The 24,398-nt window shown below is 52.2% G+C and overlaps 1 protein-coding gene across 16 annotated transcripts in view; it reads left to right on the plus strand.

Annotated features, from left to right (window-relative positions):
* Positions 1-24,398, plus strand: part of DNM2 (dynamin 2) — an 89,531-nt gene that overhangs the window by 9,825 nt on the left and 55,308 nt on the right. For 14 of the 16 annotated variants that reach the window (XM_043586544.1, XM_043586537.1, XM_043586530.1 and 11 more), the window contains exon 2: positions 23,742-23,815. The exons of 1 other annotated variant lie outside the window; for it this stretch is intronic. In XM_043586544.1, coding sequence (XP_043442479.1) covers positions 23,742-23,815 — 74 coding nt within the window. Of the gene's footprint in view, positions 1-13,626; positions 13,743-23,741; positions 23,816-24,398 lie in introns of those variants that run through there. One more of the 16 variants, XM_043586545.1, reaches the window with a different exon arrangement.

The following is a 24,398-nucleotide window of genomic DNA, read 5'->3' on the forward strand; positions in this document are numbered from 1 at the left end:
CCCCCCCCACCCCGCCCACCCCCCCCCAAAAAAAAAAGTCAGATGCTTAACTGATGGAGCCACCCAGGCGCCCCTCTTCAGAGCTCTTATTAGCACCTGAACTTATTTTCATTATTAGTTTACTCTCTGTCCCACCAGAATGGGAGGTTCTCACGGGCAGGGGTTTGTGCCTGTGTGTTCATTGCTGTCCTGCTATATAGTAGGATCATGCATATTTGTTGAATGGATATATCTAGAAACCAGAATTGGATTCATTTTACTGCACAGACGACGTTCATTGAGAAGGGGCCCGGAGGACGCACCAGGACTCATCACTGGGGCGCACAGCGGTGAGGTGGGGCGTGGGGTGCTCTAGGGAGAACAGAAGCAGGCACCTTGTCTTTACAGGAAGGGCTGTGATTTGTCTGTTGACACCGAGTAATGACAGTACTGTGCTAAGACCCTGAGGCCAGCCAAGCGTGGATGTCTCTCTGCTCTGGCTTCTCCAGCTGTAAGGGGGCCCCGCCCTGGGCTGGGGCAACTGAGGCCCCTCCGGGCCGCCGGTGTGCTACCCATTTAATTCTTGCCGTGTGCCTGGGTGCTGGTTGAACACATTCGCTGCGGGGCCCCGAGGTCTGAAGGCAGGCTGTCCGAGTGCCCACTTGGACCAGAGCAGAACCCCGGAAAGGAGGCCACGAGGGGGTCATCCTCCCACAGGGAGCCAGGGGGAGATGTCATAAAAATACCAGCGCGCGGGGCCGGACCCCTCCCCGGGCCAACTTAAAACTCGGGGGGATTCTGGTCATGAGCTGCAGCACGGAAAACCGATGCTCTGTAGTGGGAGACTTCCTTTGGCTAAAGTTGAACCTGTTCAGACCACAGACCCGTGGGGTGTGGACAAGCGGCCAGCAGAGCTCCCCAGGCCCCTGGTGACACCCCCACACCCAGATGTAGGAGGAGGCGTCCTGGAGACTCTGCTCCATGATACACATTTTCCCAGCGATAAGAGTCTTAGGGACTGGCAGGCTGGCTGGCGAGCAAAGCAAGCAGGAACTGTCCCAGCTGGGGTGACGCCCGCCTGCTGGGTGATACACCCTGGCACGGCCAGGCCAGCCCTGGAGGAAGCCCCCGTGGTGGGTGTGGGACACAGCCCTGTCTGTCCCAGGCCACGGGGCCTCTGTGTTCTGTGCTGATGGACAGGGTCCTCTGGAGGGTCACAGCCTCCTTGTCTAGGAGGCCCCCAGCTGGCCCTGTGGCCAGGGAGCCAGTGGTTTTAAGGAGGATGCCTTCAAACGTGGTTCTGTTACCTGGGCGGGGGGTGGGGGGGCGATGGAGTGCTAAGGATCTAGCAGTCAGGAGATTGGGGGGCTGTGACCAGAGACTGTGAGCCATCCTCTCAGCTTGAGGAGGGACGCTTCCTGTGGTTTGGGTTGGCATGTCTTGTCTTGCAATACTAAGTTCCCCTCACGTGGGTAGAAGCTGTTTAGACGGAAGTCCGGCTTCTATGGCGTCTGCCCCGCTGACATCTCTTGCTGGCAGGGCCTGGCACAGGTCCCTGGGGAGCCCAGGGCAGGTGGCCGTCGGAGGTGGGGAGGCTCTGTTGGCACTGGGCCGACAATGACACATCAGCTTGATTTTTCTTTTCTTTTTAAATTTAAGGTTTGTTCATTGTAAAATAAAACACGTTCCTTTCGGACGTGCGCAGAGAAAGGCAGAGGTTCCTGTTACCCTTTGTAGGGAACCATGTCCATCAGTGTGTGGCTCTTGCTAGATCCTTTTTCTGCATTTCTGTGCGTAAATGTTCCCCATTCTCCCCGACACCATTATGAGCTCATGTGTGACGGTCCAGAGTCTTGCCATAATGTGTCCACCTCATGCCAAGTCCCTGCTCTTCAGTGTCTTGAGGAGTTTTTGCCTTTGCTTTATTTGTAATACATTTTTTTTAACGTTTATTTATTTTTGGGACAGAGAGAGACAGCATGAATAGGGGAGGGGCAGAGAGAGAGGGAGACACAGAATCTGAAACGGGCTCCAGGCTCTGAGTTGTCAGCACAGAACCTGACGCGGGGCTCGAACTCACAGACTGTGAGATCATGACCTGAGCTGAAGTCAGACGCTCAACCGACCGAGCCACCCAGGCGCCCCATACATTTTTTTTAATTTGGGAACAGTTTTTGATTTACAGAAAATAAACAAGTTTTTAAGTTTTACGGCAAAGTTGCAAAGACAGCACAGAGGGCTCCCGTATCCCATCCTTCCCTGTGCTTACGTCTTACCTTACCATTGTACGTTTCTTACCACTGAGACATTAACTGTGGTAGATTGTTACCACTAAGGAAAGGCAGACTTTCTGCAGATTTCCCCAGTTTCCCCCCTTATGTCCTTTTCCTGTCCCCGGACCCCACCCGGGGTGCCACTTTGCATTGGAGTCGCCGCTCCTCCTCCATCTTGCTGGTCCGTGACACAGCACCACTGACTTTTCCCTTGGTTTTCATGCCTTTGGCATTTAATAGAATGGCCTTCAATTTGGGTTTATCTGGGATTTCCATGATTAGACTGGCACTCTGGGTGTGGGGAGAAGAATACCACAGAAGCCAGAAACCCTTCTCTCCACATCCTATTCGGGCTCCATGTTATCAACACGTCTTATCACGGTGATGTTGACCTTGATCTCTGGGTTAAGGTGGTGTCGATCAGCTCTCCCTGCGGTAGTTAACTCTTTCTCTCCTTTTCATATACTATGCTTTGGAAGCACTAAAGTTTCTTTTTATTTTATTTAATTTTTTAATGATTTTTGAGTTTTTCTTTCTTTTTTTTTTGAGAGAGAGCGCGTGCGCGCCTGAGCAAGTGGGGGGAAGGGTCAGCGGGTGAGGAGGACAGAGGATCCAAAGCAGGCTCTGCACTGCCAGCAGTGAGATCGATGCAGGGCTCGAACTCACCAACTGTGAGAGCATGACCTGAGCTGAAACCAAGAGTCAGGCGCTCAGCCGACTGAGCCACCCAGGCGCCCCAAAGGTCCTTTTTTAATAGAATTGTTTAAATTGGTTAATACGTTCGGGGCGCCTGGGTAGCTCTGTCAGCTGAGCTTCCGACTTCGGCTCAGGTGATGATCTCACGGTGGTCCGTGAGTTCGAGCCCGGCGTCAGTCTCTGTACTGTCAGTTCAGAGCCTGGAGTCTGCTTCAGATTCTCTGTTTCCCTCTCTCTCTGCCCCTCCCCCTCCCCCGCCCCCGCTCACTCTCTGTCTCTCTCTATCAAAAAATGAATAAACGTTAAAAAAAATTTTTTTTAATCGGTAATAAGCTCAATATGGCACCAAGTTCAAAAATACCAGAAAGGATGGAGAGAGAGAGAGAGGCCTTGCTACCTGCCTGCCCCTACAGCCGGCACCCTCACGGCTGACCACCCTTCCTGGTTGCTCTGTGCCCTCCCAGGCTCTGTACAAACAGAAGCAGACACGCATGTGTTTATTCTCTCCTCCCCCATACACACTTTTACATGCTGTTGGGAGCAGGGAGATTCTTACTTGACAGCATTTCTTGGAGATCTTAGTGTATCCTCAGCACATAGAGAGCTTGCCCATTTGGCTTGTTTTCCACCCTCGAGGTTAATTTACATACCGTAAGCCCTGCCCATTTTTACTGTATAGCTCTCCTTTGACAAACAGCAGAGGTGTGTAACCATCACCACAATCAACACATGGAACCCTTCCAGGCCCCCCAGAAGTCCCCCTGTGCCCTTTTGTGGTCACTTCCTCTCCGCCCCCTGCACCCGGGCACCTGCTCCTTGCCCGAGTTCCCCGTCCTATGGTTTTGGCTTTTTCGGATTCTTGTGTAAATGGACTCATGTAGCTTTCGAGCCGTGTTTCATTCGGCATAACTGGTTGGAGCACCATCTAGGCTGAATGCGTGAGCCATTCAGTCCTTTTTATTGCTGAGGAGGAGTCCTTCATGGTATGGCCGGGCCACTGTCTGTTGAACCATTCAACTAAAGGACAGTGCGTTGTCTCCAGTTCCTGGTGATTATGAATAATGCTGATAGAAACATTCTTGTGCGTGTCTCTGTGTGACTCATAAATAGGAGACATTTCGAGTTAATTTTTGTATGATTTATGAGGTATAAACTGAGGTTATTTCTTTGCGTATGAATGTCCAATTGTGTCACTATTGTCTATTGAAAAGACCTTCTTTTCCCCATTGAGGTTCCTGTGTCAGAAGTCAGTGGGCCATATTGGCGTGGGTCCGTTCTGGATTTTCTTTTCTTTTTTCTTTTCTTTTCTTTTCTTTTCTTTTCTTTTCTTTTCTTTTCTTTTCTTTTCTTTTCTTTTCTTTTCTTTTCTTTTCTTTTCTTTTCTTTTCTTTTCTCTCTCCCCTCTCCCCTCTCCCCTCTCCCCTCTCCCCTCTCCCCTCTCCCCTCTCCCCTCTCCCCTCTCCCCTCTCCCCTCCCCCTCTCCCCTTCCCCCTCCCCCCTCTCCCCTCTCCCCTCCCCCTCTCCCCTTCCCCCTCCCCCCTCTCCCCTCCCCCTCTCCCCTCCCCCCTCCCCCCTCTCCCCTCCCCCTCTACCCTTCCCCCTCCCCCCTCCCCCCTCCCCCCTCCCCCCTCTCCCCTCTCCCCTCTCCCCTCTCCCCTCTCCCCTCTCTCCTTATTTTAGAGGGAGACCGTGAACGTGAGCAGGGGAGAGGGGAAAAGGGAGAGAGAATCTTAAGCAGGCTCCACGCTAAGCATGGAACCTGACGCAGGGCTCACGACCTTGGGATCATGACCTGAGCCAAAATCAAGAGTTGGACACTCAACTGACTGATCCACCCAAGCGCCTCTGGATTCTGTTTTCTTTCTTTCTTTTTTTTTATTTTTTATTTTTTTTTTCAACGTTTATTTATTTTTGGGACAGAGAGAGACAGAGCATGAACGGGGGAGGGGCAGAGAGAGAGGGAGACACAGAATCGGAAGCAGGCTCCAGGCTCCGAGCCATCAGCCCAGAGCCTGACGCGGGGCTCGAACTCCAGGACCGCGAGATCGTGACCTGGCTGAAGTCGGATGCTTAACTGACTGCGCCACCCAGGCGCCCCTCTTTTTTTTTTTTTTTAATGTTAATTACTATTATTTGTGAGAGAGAGAGAGCGCGCGTGCGCGCGAGTGGGAGAGGGGCAGAGAAGAGAGGGAGAGAATCTTAAGTAGGTTCCATGCCTTTTGCTGAGCCTGACTTGGGACTCCATCCCACAACAGTGAGATCATGACCTGAGCCAAAATCAAGAGTCGAGCACTTAACCCGGGCGCCCCTGTTTTCTAACATTGATGTGTGTGTCTGTCCTTTGGGCAAAACCACATTTCTTTATTACTTTATAATAAGTCTTTAAATCCTTTGTTATTCACTTTCAGAATTGTTTTGGCTAGTCTGGTTCTTTTGTCTTTACATAATAAGTTTTAGAATCAGCTTGTTGATTTCTCAAAAAGAAAAAAATTCTCCATCTTGGTACATGGAGAGCTTTGCTATTAGTATTTCTATCTGTATCTTCTTTTTTTTTTAAATTTTGTTAGTTTATTTATTTTGAGAGAGAGTGAGCATGAGCAGGGGAAGGACAGAGAGAGAGGGAGAGAGCAAATCCCAAGCGGGCTCCACACTGACAGTGCAGAGCCTGACGCGGGGCTCGGAACTCACGAACCACGAGATCATGACCTGAGCCGAAAACCAGGAGTCGGACGCTTCACTGACTGGCCACCCAGGCGCCCCACTCTCTGTATTATTCTATCTAACATCACTGCCCACCTGAACAAGGGCGGTTATCTCCTCCTAAGTCTTGTACCTTCCGACCTCCCTCCCTGCCCACCCCAGGCATTCTCCCTATAGTGGCTGTAGAGGGGTCCTATTGAGAATGTATTCTGCCTCTGCTCAGAACCCACCGTGGCTTCTCGTTCTCTCTGTATGAAAACTGAAGTCTTCGCTACCACCCGAAGGCCCTGCATGATCTCCTTGCGCCCCCATCCCCCCTACCGCTCCATCACCTCTCTCCCCTCTCTCCCTCATCTGCCCCTATTTCTCCCTTACTTGTTGTGTTTTGTCTATACTGGGGTCCTCACTGTTCTTCAAACATGTGAAATACATTCCCTCCTCAGGGCCTTTGCACATGCCATTTTCTCTGCCTGGAAAGCTCTTTTCTTGAGATAACCTGATGGATCATCTGTCACCTCCATCAGGCCTGTGGTCAGATGTCTCCTCCTCAACAGGGCCTGCCTGGCCCCACTGCTAAAATGCCTCCACCCTGTTACTCCATCCTCCTGCCCTGCTTAATTTTTCTTGGAAGCACTTGTCCCTCCCTGTCATTGTTCTCTTTATGTATTTGGTTTATTGTCCACCACCACCCAGTAGAAGGTGAGCGCCCTCTTGGTGGGGCCTTGTTCCTGGGTGTGCCCCAGCCCTTTGCATGGTGCCTGGTGTGTATTCGATGCTCTAGAAACCCGTCTCCAGGTAAAGTAACTTTGGGTCTCAGCCACCGAGTGGTCCTCACTCCGCAGAGGCCGCTGAGCTTGCTGTGTGCCCCGCCACAGCCTGGGCTCCTGCCCGGTTGGTTGCCCCTTGGAGTTAGGCCCAGTGGGGGAGGTACACACCAGCCAGGCACACAGAAAACTGGAGGTGGTGACTAAGGTCAGGGTCACAGAGGGGCTGAGGCTGTGGGAGGGCAGGATGAGGACTGGCCACAGTCAGGCCTGAGCCTTTCTGGGAGGGTTTGTGTGGGTGGGCAGTGGTTTTGTCTTAAAAAAAAATTAAAAAAAAATTTTTTTTTCACATTTATTCATTTTTGAGAGACAGAGAACAGAGGGTGGGCAGGGGAGGGGCAGAGAGAGAGGGAGACAATCTGAAGCAGGCTCCAGGCTCTAAGCTGTCAGCACAGACCCTGACGCAGGGCTCGAACTCACTGACCGCGAGATCATGACCTGAGCCAAAGTCGGACACCCAACCGACTGAACCACCCAGGCGCCCCTATCTTACATATTTTTTAAATGTTTATTTTTGAGAGAGAGTGAGAGAGAGTACATATGTGCGCACTTGAGAGAGAGAGAGAGAGAGAGAGAGAGAGAGAGAGAGAGAGAGATCAGGGGAGGGGCAGAGAGGGAGGGGGACATAGGATCCAAAGCACACTCTATGCTGGCCGTGGAGAGCCTGATGTGAGCCTCGAACCGACAAACCATGAGATCGTGACCTGAGCCGGAGTCGGACCTTAACTGACTGAGCCACCCAGGTGCCCCTTAAATGTTTTATTTTATTTTTTTTAAATTTTTTTTTCAACGTTTATTTATTTTTGGGACAGAGAGAGACAGAGCATGAACGGGGGAGGGGCAGAGAGAGAGGGAGACACAGAATCGGAAGCAGGCTCCAGGCTCTGAGCCATCAGCCCAGAGCCTGACCCGGGGCTCGAACTTGCAGACCGCAAGATCGTGACCTGGCTGAAGTCGGACACTTAACCGACTGCGCCACCCAGGCGCCCCAAATGTTTTATTTTAAATATTTATTTTGAGAGTGCATACACCTGTGAGCAAGGGTGGGACAGAGAGTGAGGGAGAGAGAGAGAGAATCCCAAGCAGGCTCTGTGCTGTCAGTGCTGAGCACGGAACAGGGCTCGATCTCATGACCATGAGATCCTGACCTGAGCCGAAATCACGAGTCGGTGGCTTAACCGACTGAGCCACCCAGGTGCCCCCGTCGCGGTTTTTATCTTAAAGACAGTTGATGGACTCTCTCCCTTGTTGGTACATGGGTTGCTTTTGTGCTTTTTGTTTTAAAACAGCATCTTTAACTGAAATATAATTCACATACCATAAAATTCCTCCTTTTAAAGTGTAACCATTAGGTAATTTTTAGCATATTCCCGGAGTTGTGCAACGATCACCACTAATTTCAGAACCTTTTCATGCCCCCCGGAAGACTCTGTACTCATCAGCAGTCACTCCCCACCCCCAGCAACTTGCAACCACGAATCTGCTTTCTGTCTATGAATTTGCCTGTTCTGGTCATCTTGCGTAAATGGAATCCTATGTTACCTGGTTTCTGTGTCTGGCTTCTTGTGCCACGTGTTCAAGATTCATCCTTGTCACAGCATGTATGAGAACTCTATCCCTTTTCACGACTGGATAATATTCCATTGTACAGATGTGCACTTTTGGTTATTTGTTCCTTGGTTGACAGACATTTGGCTCTTTCGCTTCTTGGCCATCAGAGAGAGTGCTGCTGGTGCACATTTGTGTGCAGATTTTTGTGTGCACATGCGTTCATTTCTTTTGAGTAGCTACCCAACAGTGGAATTGCTGAGCCGTATGGTGATCCTTCCGTTTAACCCAGAGAAACCCCTGGACAAACCCCAGAGAAAACCACTGTTTTCCACAGTGACTGCACTATTTATGTCTGCCCCGCTCTGGAGGAGGGTTCTGGTTTCTCCACCTCCTTGCCAACACTTGTTACTATCGGTCTTTTTTAATTTAGCTTCCTCGGGGGTAGGAAGTGGTGTTTTGCTCTTTTCTGTTCTTTTTTTTTTTTTTTTTAAATTTCCCTAATGACTAATGTGTGCTTGATGGCCGTTTGTGCATCTTTGAAGAAATGTCTATTCAGCTTCATTGTCCATTTTTAGATTGGGTTATTTGTCTCTTGTTGATTTGTGAGAGTTCTTTATATCTGGTGTCAAGGCCAGTCCCTTATGGGATATATTTTCTTCCATTATGTGAGTTGTCTTTTTACTTTTTTCTTTTTTTTCAACGTTCATTTATTTATTTTTGCGAGAGAAAGAGAGTGAGCGAGCAGGGGAGAGGCGGAGAGAGGGAATCCCAAGCAGGCTCTGCACTGTCAGCGCGAGATCACGGAGCGTGAGATCATGATCTGAGCCAAAGTTGGACGCTTAACCGATGCCCTTCTTTTTACTCTCTTGATAGTGTCCTAGAAGGAGACAAATTTTATTTTGATGAAATGCCATTTATATGGTTTTTCTTTTATCACTTACGGTTTTGGGGTCATATCCAGGAAACTACTTGTCTGGTCCATGAAGGTCATGAAACTTTACTCCTGTATTGTCTTTTATAACACTTTTTTTCTTTTATTTTTTGTCACCTAAATCTAAGCCTCCTGTGCTCCCTAAATGTGCCATAGAATAGGTTAGCTTGACACGAGGGCACCTCCAGAACCTCAAGAAAAATTCTGCGCGGTGAGATATACCGTAAAACACCACAAAATCCCCAACCCAGTGGCACACCCCGTCTTAGGTATTTGGCTCTGAGAGACCCAAGGCTTAGCTGAAGAAATGCTATCCTTAAGTTTCAGATAATTGCACACTTCCCCTTTTGGCACAATTGCTTATTTTATGTCTAAGAACTGTGGTCTGAGAAGCTGTAGATATCTTTTTCTTTTTTATAATTTTTTGGTGTTTACTCACTTTTTGAGAGAGAGAAAGAGACACACAGCGAGTAGGGGAGGGGCAGAGAGAGAGAGGGAGACAGAGAATCGGAAGCAGGCTCTAGGCTCCGAGCTATCAGCACAGAACCCGATGTGGGGCTCGAACTCATGGACCGTGAGATCATGACCTGAGCCAAAGTCATCTGCTTAACGGACTGAGCTGCCCAGATGCCCCAAAGCTGTAGATATCTTAAAGAAAAAAAAAAAAAAAAGTCAAAATCTTACTAAGACAACCTAGAATTACACTGGCCATTATGGGGAATGTTCCAGTTAGGCAAGGTCATTCTTTTTTTTCCAAATTTTAATTAATTAATTTATTTATTAACATTCTTTTATTCATTTTTTTTTCTGAGAGAGAGACAGAGTGTGAGTGGGGGAGGGGCAGAGAGATAGAGAGAGAGAGAGGGAGACACAGAATCCAAAGCAGTCTCCATGCTGTCAGTGCTTAAACTCCTGAACTGTGAGATCATGACCTGTGCTGTAGTCAGACGCTTAACTGATTGAGCCACCTAGGCGCCCCTCAAATTTTTATTTAAATTCTAGTTAGTTAACGTACAGTGTCATGTTGGTTTCAGGCATAGAATTCAGTGACTCATCACTTATATACAACACCCAGCGCTCATCACAGCAAGTGCCCTCCTTAGTACCCATCACCCGTCTAGCCTGTTACCTACCCACCTCCCCTCCATTGGCCCTCAGTTTGTTCTTTATCTTTATAAAACTTTTAAAAAATATTTACTCATTTTTGAGAGAGAGAGAGACAGAGCATGAGTCGGGGAGGGGCAGAGAGAGAGGGAGACACAGAATCTAAAGCAGGCTCCAGGCTCTGAGCTGTCAGTACAGAGCCTGACGAGGGGCTCGAACCCATGAACTATGAGATCATGACCTGAGCTGAGGTCAGAGTCTTAACTGACTTAGCCACCTAGGCACCCCTGTTCTTTATCTTTAAAAGTCTCTCATGATTTGGTTCCCTCTCTCTTTTTCCCCTTCCCATATGTTCATTAGTTTTGTTTCTTTTTTTTTTTTTTTTTTTTTTTTGAGCAAGAATGTGACTGGAGGAGGGACAGAGAAAGAGGGGGACAGCGGATCTGAAGCAAGCTGTGTTACGACAGCAAAGAGGTCAATTCAGGGCTCAGACTCACGAACCATGAGATCATGACCTGAGCTGAAGTCAGATGCTTAACTGACTGAGCCACCCAGGCATCCTGGTTTTTAATTTCTTTCAACAATGTATGTTTTGGGTTTTTTTTAGTGTTCAATGTACATTTTTTTACTTCTTAGATTAGATTTATTCCTAATATTTTATTCTTTTTGATGCCTTTGTAAATGGAACTGTTTTTTAAATTTCATTTTCAGATTGTTCATTGCTGGTGTATAATAATATAACTGATTTTTATATATTTATCTTTTATCCTGCAACCTTGCTGAACTCATTTATTGTCAAAAAACAGGGTTTTTTTTTGTGGGGTTTTTGGTAGATTCCTTAGCAGTTTCTGTAGACATGATCATGTCATCTGTGAATAGTTTCCTTCTTCCTTTGGATTTCTTTTTCTTGCTTAATTGCTTTGGCTAGAACCTCCAGAACAACGTTGAATAGAAGTGAGAGTGGACATCTTGTTTAGTTCCTGATCTTAGAGGGAAAGCTTTAAATGTTTTACCGTTAAATATGGTGATTGTTGTAGGTTTATGAGGAAAGGGTTGTAGATTTTGTCAAATGCTTTTTCTATTCAGATCGTCATATAGTTTTGTTATTTACTCTTACTATGGTGTATTGTACCGATTCATCTTGGCATTTTTGGACCATTATGGCTTTCCTGGGATAAGTCTCACTTGGCTATGATACATGATATTTTTTATATATTGCTGGATTTGGTTTACTTGTATTTTGTTGAGGACTTTTTTGTGTGTCTATATTAATATGAAATATCACTCTGTTGTTTTCTGGTGGTTTTTGTCTAGCTTTGGTATCAGGATAATGCTGGCCTCATAGAACCAGTTAGGAAGTGTTCTTTCCTTTTCCAATTTTTTGGGGAGTTTGTGAAGGATCAGTGTTAAACCTTCTTTAAGTGTTTGTTACAATTTACCCATGAAGTCATTTGGATCTGTGCTTTTTTTGGGGGGGGGGAGAGTTTCTGAGCATAATTTCAGTCTCTTTGGGGAGCCTGGGTCAGTCAGTTAAGCATCCAACTCTTGATTTTGGCTCAGGTTTCTGAGTTTGGACCCCGCTTGTGTGAGTTCAGGCCCTGTGTTGGGCTTTGTGCTTGGGATTGGTTCTCTCCCTCTCTCTCTCTGCCCCTTCCCTGCTTGTGCACACATGTGCTCTCTCTCTCAAAATAAATAAAACTTAAAAAAATTCAGTCTCCTTACTTGTTATAGGTCTATTCAGATTTCTTTAATTTTGTTTATTTTTTTTTTTTATGATTTTATTTTTGGGGCACCTGGGTGGATCCAGTAGGTTGAGCGTCTGACTTTGCTCAGGTCATGATCTCTTGATTCCTGGGCTTGAGCCCTGTGTTGGGCTCTATGCTGACAGCTCAGAGCCTGGAGCCTGCTTTGGATTCTGTGTCTCTCTCTTCCCCTCCCCTGCTTGTGCTTGCTGTCTCTCTCTCTCTCTCTCGCTCTCTCTCTCAGAAATGAATAAACATTAAAATTTTTTTTTAGGGGCACCTCGGTGGCTCAGTCAGTTAAGCGTCCGACTTCAGCTCAGGTCACGATCTCGCGGTCCGTGAGTTCGAGCCCCGCGTTGGGCTCTGGGCTGATGGCTCAGAGCCTGGAGCCTGCTTCCGGTTCTGTGTCTCCCTCTCTCTCTGCCCCTCCCCCGTTCATGTTCTGTCTCTCTCTGTCTCAAAAATAAATAAACGTTAAAAATTTTTTTTTAAGATCTTATTTTTAAATAGTCTCTATACCCAATTTGGGGCTTGAACCCACAACCCTTGGATTAAGAGTCACATGATGGGGGGTGCCTGGGTAACTCAGTCGGTTGAGTGTCCGACTTTGGCTTGGGTCATGCATGATCTCACGGTTCGTGAATTCAAGCCCCGCATCAGGCTCTGTGCGGACAGCTTGGAGCCTGGAGCCAGCTTCCGATTCTGTGTCTCCCTCTCTGTCTGCTCCTTCCCCGCTTGCGCTCTCTTTCTCTCTCAAAAATGAAGGTTAAAAAAAATAATAAAAAATAAATATAGGTGCCTACATCTATATAGGTGCATTTTCCTCTGCATGCTGCTTTTGCCGAAGCCTGTGAGTTTCGGCATTTTGCGTCTTCTTTTTCATTCCCCTCAAGATACTCTCTAATCTCCCTTAGGTTTTCCTCTTTGACTTGCTAGTTACTGAGGAATGTGTTGTTTAATTTCCATGCACTTGTGAATTTCCCCAAATTTCCTTTCGTTACTGATTTCTGATTTCACCCCGTGTGGTCAGGGAACGTACTTTATGTGATTTCTGCCCTTTGACATTTACTGAGTCCTGTTTTACGGCCTGTCCTGGAGGATGTTGCACGTGCCCTTGATACGAATGTGTTCTCTGCTGTCGTTGGGTGGGGCGTGCTGTGCAGGTTTGGTAGATCTCGTCGGTTTGTGGCGGTGGTGTTTCCTTGTTGACCTCTTGTTCAGTTGAAGGCGGGGGCCCAGCGTCTCCCCAGCTACTCTTGTAGACTCCCCTCGGTTTCCCTCGTCTCGTGCTCTTTACGACTGCACGGTCGTCTCCGGTCCAGCCCCGCCGTGCCACGTCCGCTCCCTGTCCCCTCCTGACAGGCCACGGGAGTGAGGCGACAGGCTTGCTTGTCTGCTAGGCCCAGGGCTGGTCTCTAGGAGGGGGCTGCTGTGCTGGGGGGGGGAGTAGATTTAGCATCGTCTAGCCCGATGTGCCGGGAGACACCGTTGCCACAGGGTCCTCCTGGAGGTGCCAAGGAATGTCTCCCTTCTTGCCATCGTCCCTACCGACCAGTCTTGTGGAGGAGGGCCCTACGTGTGCCAGGGACCGGGGCTCACGGGACTCGTCCTTCTGATCCTCTGACAGCCTGACAGCGTGGGCACCGTTACTATCCCCATCTTACAGATGGAGAAACTGAGGTCCGGGGAAGAGAAGATCCTCGTTCAGGTCTCACAGCTGGACAGCTGCAGACTCTGTGCTTCCCACTGTCACGGACCTATCTGTCCCTACAGGGAGCGGTGACTGTCCGCCTTGTCCTCGGAGTTCAGGGGCTCCTTTCCAAAATCTTCGTTCCGGTAACATGGGGTGTAATGACCAGGATGGTGCCGGCAGACCGGGACGGGAAGAAGCCGTCTGGGTTGGTGGCAGAGGATGCCGTCAGCTTATGTGCCTTTGGTCCAGGTGACCACACGTCTTTACGTTCAGTTTCCCCATCTGCGTCACGGGGTTGGCGAGAGCCCCTGTGAAGAGGGGGATGGAGACTTGTGTGCACAGGGCTCGGCTCAGCGTTTTGTTGTGTGCGCCCTCGGAGATGCCGGCCCCTCTTACGGGGTGCTCCTCAGCGGGCATGTACTGAGCACCTGTTGTGTGCCAGGCGCTGTGCCGGGGGTGGGGGGCCAGGCAGTGAACGAAGGAGACGGCTTAGAGTGGGGACCAGTATGCAGGAAGGAAGCTTGGAGAGGAGGCAGAGCCTGGCCCGGGGAAGCAGTTAGGGAACCTCTCCTGGCAGGCTCCGTCCAACCAGTGTCCAGAGGAAGAGTGGAGGGCTCTTTGGGGGCATCTGGTGGCGAAGGAGCCCGAGAGGAGGCATCAGTCAGCAGGGCCTGGGAGCGGGAGCGGGGAGGGGGGTGGGAGCCAGCGGACAACGGCAGGGAAGTGATGGGGCACTGGTGTTGGGCCTTGTGGGCTGCAGATAGGACACTCGTTTGTGTCCCAAGTTTGCTAGAAGACACAGGTGGGTTTTAAGAATGTGTGCAGCATGATCCGACGTGTTTGAAAAGCTGTCCCCGGATGCCAGGTCGAGAACACATGGGGCATGAGGACTGGGGGAGCATGGCTGTCCCGGGGGCTCAGCCTAAGGAGGTTGGGACCAAGCAGGGGACGAAGGCAGGATTTGCTGACAGATCGACTGTAGGAGGTGGGAAAGACGTGACCTGGGCAAGGGCGGTAAGGCCGTCCTGTCTTGTGTGACACTGTGGACCAGTCTGTCTGGACTGTTCCTCGTCCCGTCATCTGGGAGGGGCTCTGGGAAGAGGGTTGTGGAGGACACACACCCGTTCTCGTACTTGAAGAAGGAGCCTGCCAGGAGGATGGTTCTGGAATGCTAGGAGCGTGGTGGAGCCCTGCCTGGCCTTCTTCCTGCCTATTTACCAACATCCTGCCTCTGGCTTCAGTTGGGCCTCTTGGGTGGTGACACACGCAGAAGTAGGAATCCCATATGTGGCTGACCTGCGGCACCTGCACTGTCTTCTGTCCCCATCGCACCTCATTTTATAGATGAGGACATTGGTCCCAAGACGTGCATGACCTTGCCACCGGGGTCACGCAGCTGACGTGGGGCAGGTTGTCTGCTGCAGGGTAGAGCAGTGAGGATGCTGAGGGGACCCGCCAGGAGGGGCAGAGTCGACAGCTTGGGTTCCCAAATGCCAGTGTCTTTTCTGTCACCTATGAAAATGCTGCTTGGCCGCCTGGTTGCTTTGGGACTCTTGGTACAACAGCAAAGGTAAAAATTAATATTTGCCTGTTACAAAAGTTATAAAAAAAATTACAGAAGACTGAAATTCAAGGCATGTTGGAGACCATGAAACAGGAAGTTTTTCCATTTGCATTCCACAACACGACTTCCATCGGGCCCAGGTGTCACCTTCAAGTTTGTTGTCCCCACACAGGCAGGAAATGGGCACAAGCGTTTAAAAATATTTGGAGGACATAGTCTGTTCTGTCCATCACACTTTGCTTTCAGCACTGTGGCCTGGATTCCCTCCTGGCCCGGTTCCAAGATTGATTGGGCCAGTTCCATGCGAGCGGACATCTAGGTGGTTAACGGATTTCACTCTGGAGAGCACTGCCGCAGGGAGAGGCCATCCTTGCAGAATCACTCAGGAGAAGGAAAACGGGGTGACGTGGGGGAGGGGTGTCCGTAGGGGACAGTCAAGCCTCTCAAAAGAGTTGACATCTGAGTTGAATCCTGACTGACCAGAGGAAGCCAGGATTGTGAAGAGGCTCCGAGGAGATGTTCATTCCAGGCAGAGGGTCAGCACATGCAAAGGCCCTGCAGCAGAAATAGATTTGACCTGTTTGCTGTACCTTGACCAGCTGTGTGGCTCAGGGAGTGAGTGAGGTGGGGGTGAGGGCAGGGAGGTGACAGGGCGATTGCTCAGGGCCTTGGAGGCCATCGGGAGGACTTTGGAACAGAGGAGGGTCACGGTCTGATTCATATTGTGTCCAGTTTTCCCTCGATTGTGTAGGGCAGATGGTCTCTTTTTGGGCACCATGGTAAGAACTTTGCATATCCTTCCAACTGCCTACCGTCTGAGGCAGATGACATCGTTCCCACTTAACAAATAACAAATAAGGAAACTGAGGCACAGAAAGGTGACCAGACCTATGCAGATTGTCTAGAAAATAAATGGAAGTGCCTGGACTCACGCTGGGGTCTGCAAGACCCAAGAGCCACGGCTGCTAGTCTCCATGGGCCACTTCTGCTTTTGTTCCTGGCCTGGCCTCCAGATGAGACCATGGAGCCGGTGACACTGTGGCTGAGTGCCAGGGGTGGGGCTGGGCTCTGGAACCTGCAGGATTCCTGAGCAGGGAGGAGCCTGCTGGGAATTGTGAAGAGGTGGCACCCCGGAGTGGGACCGTGAAAGCCAACAAGACGCTGGCCCGCCTGCCTCCACCTGAGCCCCAGTCTCCTCGTTGGGTCCTTCATCCCACAAACTGGTCACTTACCTCATGCCTGGCTCTGTGTTGAGAGCTGAGAGATCGGAGAACGTGCCAGGCAGAGGACCCGGCTCCTCTGGGGCTGCCATTTTATTATTTATTTATTTATTTACTTTTTTAGCGTTTATTTATTTTTGAGACAGAGACAAAGCATGAACGGGGGAGGGTCAGAGAGAGGGAGACACAGAATCTGAAACAGGCTCCAGGCTCTGAGCTGTCAGCACAGAGCCCGACGCGGGGCTCAAACTCACGGACCGTGAGATCATGACCTGGGCTGAAGTCGGCCGCTTAACCGACTGAGCCACCCAGGCGCCCCGTGGGGCTGCCATTTTAATGGATAGGTGGGAGGAGAGGGACCACAGCCATATGAACAGACCAGTAAATTGGAAGATGCCGGTTCTGAATAGAATTGAGAATCGAGCAGGATGGGCACCTGCTTTATGTTCGGAGGGTGCTGGGATGAAGACAGAGAAGAGATAGTTTGGCCAGGAGTTGCTAGTTGGCCCTGTGGATGTTGCAGGGAGAGAGTTCTAGGCTGCGGGAGCAGTCAGTGCAAAGGCCCTGAGGCAACCATACCTGTTTGGGGGCAACACGGCAGAGAATAGCATAGCAGGAGCTGAGTGAGTGAGAGGGAGAACAGGAGGAGGGGACGTGACTGGGCAGGCTGTGCGGGGCCTTGTGGGCCTTCGAGGACTTGGGGTTTTTACCCTGAGGGAGGTGGGGGTCTTGGGAGGCCTCTGAACAGAGGGAGGCAGCCACTGCATCCATACACACCATGTGGCCACTTCGGGGGCGAGGGTGGGTAGCCTAAGAGGCAGCAACTGTACTGGTCCAGGCAAGCACGAGTGGCCGGTGTGATGGCCGTGGATGTGCAGGGAAGTGGGCCAGTTTGTGCCCAGCTGGAGGTGGACCCAGCAGGGCTTGCTGCTGGGCGGAGTGGGCAGTGAGGGGTGGGAGGAGCCCTGGGTCTGCGGTCTGAGTCAGCCTGCCTGCCTCTTGGGGTGACTACAAGGACACAGTGACACCTGCCCGGGGCCACTGAGTGTGGGCTGGGCTCTGGGTCACCAGTGCTTACTGTTGGATGGCATCCAGATGGGTGGTAATGAGGCAGGGACTGGGTGGGGACCGGTGGGGCGTATAGACTGGATAGTGTGGCTCCAGAGGCCCAGCGATGAACTCTACTTCTTTTCTAGCAAAACCACAGAGGAAGCCCTGGGGGTTTGGGGGTGATTGGGGGGTGGCGGAGGGAGCAGCGGTGGTTCTGCATCATTGACATCTTTCCTATGTTCCCATCCCAGCTCTGCTCCTTCCTTGCTGAGTTGCCTGGGCAAGTCCTGAAACTCTGAGCCTTAGTCTGCCTATCTGGGAAATGGGAGTGTTGGCCCTGGTTGCATTCTTTTGGTCTTGCTAGAGGGTTTGCTGAGATGTTGCCAAAGATGGGGTTCGAGCTGGGCTGGGGAGCAGCCACTGTTTCCTATATGGGCTCTTATCAGAGCCTGAGAGAGTGGGCTGGGTACAAATAGGTCCCTGGAGTGTGGGCCTCCTGCTGAGGGCTTTTTCCATGGCTGGAGTTGTGCTGAGGTCTCCTAGCCACACTGAGGCTTTGAGTGACCCCCATGAGTATATGGCGATGAGGAAGGGATCCCAGCCAAGGGCGCTTACTGGGCCTCCTGTCACCATGCTGCTCAGGTGAGGGGTGACCTGGCCCTTAACAGCTCTGACTCATCCTCTGCCAGCTTATCTGTTTGTTTTCCCTCCCCTGGGAAGGCCTCCACCTGCCCACCTACCAGCCTGGGTTTATGCCTCTATTGTTCCCTCAGCCAGGCATCCCCACCCATGTATGGGGCTGAAAGTCAAAGGGCTCCTGGGGGGACCTTGGTCTCTGTTCAAACAACAGTAAATAAACAGCTGGGACTTCTGATCTGCCCCTGGTGCCACCACCTGCTGTGCCTTTCCCTCCCTACCCCCTACCACTCTCTTCTCAGGAGCCCTCATTACCTTCCAGGGAGAGGTGGCCCATTTTAGAGCTTGGAAACTGAGGCTCGGAGAGGGTGAAGTGATGTGTGTGGGTCAGGAGGCCAGCGGGGCCTTCCCTGAAGGATGAGTGGCATCCTCTCATCCCACTGATGGCCGTGCCAGTGCCCAGAGAAGGTGGAGACCTGCCTAGGACCACACAGCTCATGGGGGCAGGGCTGGGCTTTGAACCCAGGCTCTCTGGTTCCAGCGTCCATATTCCTCTTGCCATTCAACAAACTATTTATGAGCACCTGCTGTATGCCAGGCACTGTTCTAGGTGCTGGAGACCTATCAGTGACCAGGCCAGGGGAAGCCATGTGTTGTCACAGGGCTAGACTTCCATTGAAAGCCATGTTGTGGGAGTGGGAAAGGGCATGCGTTTGGGAGGGAGGGGTGCAGTCCACTGCATCTGCCCACGGGTGGGTGCGCAGTGCCTGTGGGGAGGAGGTTTCTGGCAGAGGGAACAGTCCCTGCAAAGACTAGAAGCCAGAAGTGAAGAGATCCCTGAGCAGGAGGAAGCAGGGGTGGGGCTGGTAGGATGGGCAGGTAGAGGACCCTGTCAACTGTGGGATGTGATTTCTGTAGGACGGAGGCTTGGAGGCCTCGTCTTTGTTTTAGAAAGAGACCATAGGGGCACCTGGGTGGCTTAGTCGGTTAAGCCTCCGACTTCAGCTCAGGTCGGAGTGTTCAACGCGGTGAGTTAGAGCCCTGTGTTGGAACCCAGCTTGGAGCCTGGAACCTGCTTCAGATTCTGTGTCTCCCTCTCTCTCTCTCTGCCCCTCCCCTGCTCATTCTCTCTCTCAAAAATAAATAAACATTAAAAAGAGAGAGAGAGAACCATAGGTGGGGTACCTGTGTAGCTCAGTCAGTTAAGAGTCCAACCCTGAATTTTGGCTCAGGTCATGATCTCACGGATGTGAGCTTGAGCCCCATGTTGGGCTCCACATTGGGAGTGGAGCCTGCTTGGGATTCTCTCTCTCCCTGTGCCCCTTCCCTGCTCATGCTCTCTTTCTCTCTCTCTCTCTCTCACACACACACAAAAAAGGACCATAGGTAACCTGGGAGGAGGATCCTGTGGGCCAGGCCTAGGCCCATAGATAGAGGCCAGGTGCAGCAATGAACCCCTACTCTGTGCCAAGGAACAGAGTAGACCCGGGCTCCTGTCCTGGGGGGGCTACGTGGCAGAGGGGGGCAGGTAAGCAGATAAGTGACTTGAAGTGTTAGTGACGAGGAAGAAAATGGGGGCAGGTGGGCGATGGGGTGGGGTTGGAGTTGTAAGTGGGGGTGGCAAGTCTCCCTAGGGAGGTGTCATTTGGGCCAGAGCTGTGGGGAGTGTGAGTCATGGGGGCGCCTGTGCGGTACCCAGCTGACCTCCGAGGTGGGCGGTGTCACCCCGTCTTGCTGACTAGGAAACCCAGACCGGAGAGCCAGGGAAGCTGGCGGGAGGTCACAGCGTGCGCAGGGCAGCCTGGGCGTCCAGTCGGGGTGGGGGTGGGTTGAATCAGGGCGGAGGAAGCAGACGACTGAGGCTTGGACGTTGCCTCCACATAAGCGGATGGTGTTCTGGGCAGAGTTACAAGGGGAGATGGTCTCCTTCCACCACCCAGGCCGGGAAGGCCCCCAGGGCGCTCCTGCTGCCTTGTGCCAGAACATCCTCTGGGCACCGCCGGACGGGCCCTTCCTCCCCGAGCCTCTTGGGAATTTCCAGGGAGCTGCTTTTGGGGGGACTGTCCAGGCCGAGTCCGCACTCGGTGTTGCTGCCCTTTCCACTCAGCAGTTCGAGAGCTTCTGGACACGCGATTGGAGGAATCCCAGGGCGGCTGGCACTCCCAGCCTGGTGCGCAAGGCCCCGCGCGCCTGCTCGGCCTCGTCCTTCGGCCTTCTCCCCCTCGGGCTGAGCCTCCTTTGCCTGGGCTGCACCCTCCGGTCACCACCAAGCTCCAGCCCCGGCCAGCTGCCTTCCCTGCACGTGCCCGGAGCTCTTGGGTTCTCTTGGGCATCGTGCTGGTCCTCGTGTTTTTGCGAGGCGCTCACTGTCCGTTGTCTGTAGTGTCACCATTGTGTCCATGGTGCCTGCCCCCCCCCCACCCCAGACACACCCAGAACAGTTACAGGACAGCGTGGGCCGATACCTTGGCCCTGGCGGGGGTGATGCCAGAGGCTTTTGAGTCAGAGGTGTGGGCCCAGAGGCCGGGTGACCTCAGACGCCGTGAACTTCAGTCCGTGTTCCCACCACTCCCCGATGCCTAGTGACCTTGTTTTCTTATGTAAATTCACGCACTCAGGAAATCACCAGACAGATCAAGATACAGTCCATCCCAGAAAGTTCCCCGGTGCCCCTTCCAGTCAGTTCCCCAAAGGGAACCAAGTGCTCTGATTTCTATCACCAGAGACGAGTTTTGCCTGTTCAGGTTCACCCTCTGACTCAGCAGGAGACACGAGGGCATATGTCTACCAGAGGCATGTGTGCAAATGTTCCTAGCAGCCGTGTTTGGTTTTTTATTTTTAATTTTTTTTTAATGTTTATTTTTGACAGAGAGACCGAGCATGAGTGGGGGAGGGGCAGAGAGAGAGGGAGACCCAGAATCCAGTGCAGGCGCCAGGCTCCGAGCTGTCAGCACAGAGCCCGACGCGGGGCTCGAACTCACGGACCGTGAGATCATGACCTGGGCCGAAGTCGGATGCTCAACCGACTGAGCCACCCAGGCGCCCCAGCAGCTATATGTGTAACGACCCCGAACTGGAAAGACCCCAAGTGGCCCATCCATGCCACAGGGCGCGGGTCAGCAGTGGAAAGGAGCCTCCTGCAGTCACACACAGCAGCTTGGAGGAACCACATAGACAGGCGTGGGGAATTCATTCCCGTGCTTCTGTATCGTTTGGTCCCCGACCTGTTCCTATTGTGTTGAAGAGGTGGAGTGGAAGATTCTGGTGCGGGACGTGCACACCGTCACCGCTGCTGTCTGTGATTCTGTTGGAGGGCCGGCGCCCATGGTTTCCAAGATGCCACATCTCTGATGTGCAAGGGACTTCCTGTCCCTGCCTCTCAGGTCTTTGCCTCTGAGCCGGGTGGCCTGGGGCTCCGGGAGTGCCAGGGCCAAGGCCAAGTGTGGTGTTTGAGAGGTTAACAGCCACCAGCAGGCCCACCCTGTCCCTGGCATCTGCCGTGAAGTGGCTCTGCTCTCCTGGAGACATTGGGATGGATGTCCCCTCTGGTGAGGGCCGAGGTGAAAAGCTGACTGACTTTGGGGCCTGGTGACCTGCTTGGGGACTCCTCGCCATTTCCCCGCTCTGCCCTATCTGCACCCCTACATGTAGCTCACCTCCTGTTTCCCCTTCTCTGCCCAGACCAGCTGCCAAGCCCTCTTACCTCCGTAGCGTGTCTTCTTTGCCCCCAGCACCTCCATCGTAACACCTGAGGTGTAGAGGGTGACTTTGCCACCAGGGGCCACGGGCTTCGTCCTCCTGGGGCTCACCGGCATCCTTGGGATGTTCTTCTGTCTCTTGGGCCCCCCCACCCTCCATGGTTGGACTGTCCTCTCCTGAACTGCTGTCAGCTCTGTCCAGTGTCGGTCCACTGCTCTCTGTTCCTGCCGCTCTGGGTCTAGCCTCTGTCATCACATACGTGGACCAGTGCAGTCCCCTCGTGCCTTTCCTGCCTCTGGACTCCCACCCTTGCCTCTGCGGCCGCCAGAGGGTTTATTTATTTTGAGAGAGAGACAGCGTGAGTGGGGGAGGGCAGGGGGGCGGGCAGAGGATCTGAAGCAGGCTCTGTGCTGATAACAGAGAGCCCGATGCGGGGCTCGAATCCACGAGCTGTGAGATCATGACCTGAGCCGAAGTCAAACGCTCAGTCAACTGAGCCATCCAGGCTCCCCTGTCCTTCAGAGGGTTCTTTTAAAGCCACACACCTTTAAAAGCACACAGAGTTATAATCTGGCTGTCCCCCTAACCCCCATCGGGCTGCTTTGCTCTAAGAATGATGACCGGACTCCGGCACCCCTGTCACCCCACCCCTCTCTGCGCCTGTCTGCTTGAGCGCCCCACTCTGCTGCTCGGACTGTGCCCCTGTGGGGCCTTTAGAGCCCTGAGGCCCAGAGAGGGCCCCTCGTCTCAAAGGCCGGGCTGCAGGTGCCCGTGAGCGCGAGCCGGTGGGCCAACCTTACGTGGTCACTGCCACCTCCTTGCGCCCAGCCAGCGGAGGTGAAGTGCGGTGGGGCTGCCCACAGGCTGTCACGTGTGGCGCATGCCCGGGTATGCCTCCTTCCCTCCAGCACCCACCGGGTTATTAACACGTTCCCAGGGATTCTGCCAGCCAGCCTGAGCTGAGAACCAGTGACCTCCTCTGGGGCCTTCCAGGCTCCCAACAGGGGTTCCCGACGCTAGGAGGTGCCCTCCTGAGGCACTGTGGCTGCCACAGTCCTGGGGAGCGGGTTGGTGCCGGCGGCCCTGGGTTGAGAACCCCAGGATGCTGTTGTCTTGCTGTATTTGGGACACACCTGCCCAGTACCACTAGTCCTGTGTCCCGCACAGATTGCAAATAATCTAAACATTGGTGTGCGAGCCTTGTTTGAAACTTTCTGAACCTGGGACTTTTCTCCATTTTACATGAGACAACAAAGAATCCTTTGCACGGCTTTAATCTCCGAAAATCCCTCTTCTGCTTCCACGCTCACTGGACCCTGGCTCCTCGGCTTTCCTTTCTTAACGGTCCAGAGTGCCTTCTGGTCGTCCTGCTTTGCATGAACCCACGTGTAGTGGTGTAAGTCCAGCTGGTGCCCGAGCATTTCCTTGGTGAAATACACAGGGTATGTTTCTTTATTTAACAGCTTTATCGAGGGATTGTTTGTATACTAGGAAAATTTACCCATTTCAAATGCAGCGGTTTTTAGTACACTTACAGTAAATATTAGCATCACCACAGTCAGGTTTTAGGACATTTCCAGAAAGCTCCCTCCTCATGTCCCACCCCTTGGGCAGCCATTGATCCTGCCTGCATCGATTTGTCTTTTTGGGACATGAAACATGTATTTTGTCATCAACTACTTTCCTTTTATTTAGTCTTCGTACCATACATAAGGCATTAACTTAATTTAAAACGTGTATGTAGGAAATGAACTCATTTCTTTGGGGTGCAGGAGATACTGTTCAAATATCTGTCAGCGAAAGGGCTCTGGGGGCACGCTGGGGCTGGAGCACGGCCAGCCAGAGGGAAACGGTTCCATTCACCACCAACCTTCATTCCAGCCCCTCTTCCGCCCCCGGTGGCCTCAGGACCCTCCAAGATCTGGCTGGGGTCTTGGTATCTTTGCTGTGTCTGGCTGGGACTGGTATCTTTGCTGAGGTTGCCCCAGTCGCAAGGCGGGATTGCGTCACACGTGTGGTCACACTTCCTGCCCCGCGAGCCAGCCGCTGAGTAATTTCTGTCCTTTTCCCCTCCCACAGGGACTTCCTTCCCCGAGGTTCAGGAATCGTCACCCGGCGGCCTCTCATTCTGCAGCTCATCTTCTCAAAAACAGGTACAGTGAGTGGGGCAGTTCGCTGCTGCAGCAGCAGATGATGAGTGTGGGCGCAGTGCCCGGCAGGAGGGCCGGGGCCAATGGCGGTGTCCGGGGTCTTGGGTCATCATTTGGGCTCGAACTCACGTTCTCCGTCCGTGTAGGGAAGTTGAAGCGCAGTTCAGTGAACACCCACCCCTCGTGTCCTCAGTTGTGACCAGGCTGCCAGGTGCCGTGTCTGCTTGCTGTGTTGTGGGTAACACATTTTTTGCTGAACGAACGCTTTCGAAATCAGCAGCATGTGACACATCAAGCCGGAGTGCTTCGGTGCGCCTCCCCTTGCCGTGAGGACACCTTCCTACAGTCACGGAACCACACCCAAGAAAAGTAATCATTCCTGCACGTTATCTGATGCCCAGTCCATAATTAGGTTGCCACTTGTCCCCCAGATACCCTCCCTGGCTAGTTTTGCAGTGCTCTGATCTGCCCCCTGCTGCACCGCGTTATCCCGTCTCCTCTTTTCATTAGGCCACTTGAGTCACGCTGTTGGCTTTTGGAGAGGCCCACCCATTGAATGTAGAATGGCCCACGTGGAGATTCCTTT

Source organism: Prionailurus bengalensis, chromosome A2 (genome assembly GCF_016509475.1).
Source record: "Prionailurus bengalensis isolate Pbe53 chromosome A2, Fcat_Pben_1.1_paternal_pri, whole genome shotgun sequence".
Taxonomy (NCBI): domain Eukaryota; kingdom Metazoa; phylum Chordata; class Mammalia; order Carnivora; family Felidae; genus Prionailurus; species Prionailurus bengalensis.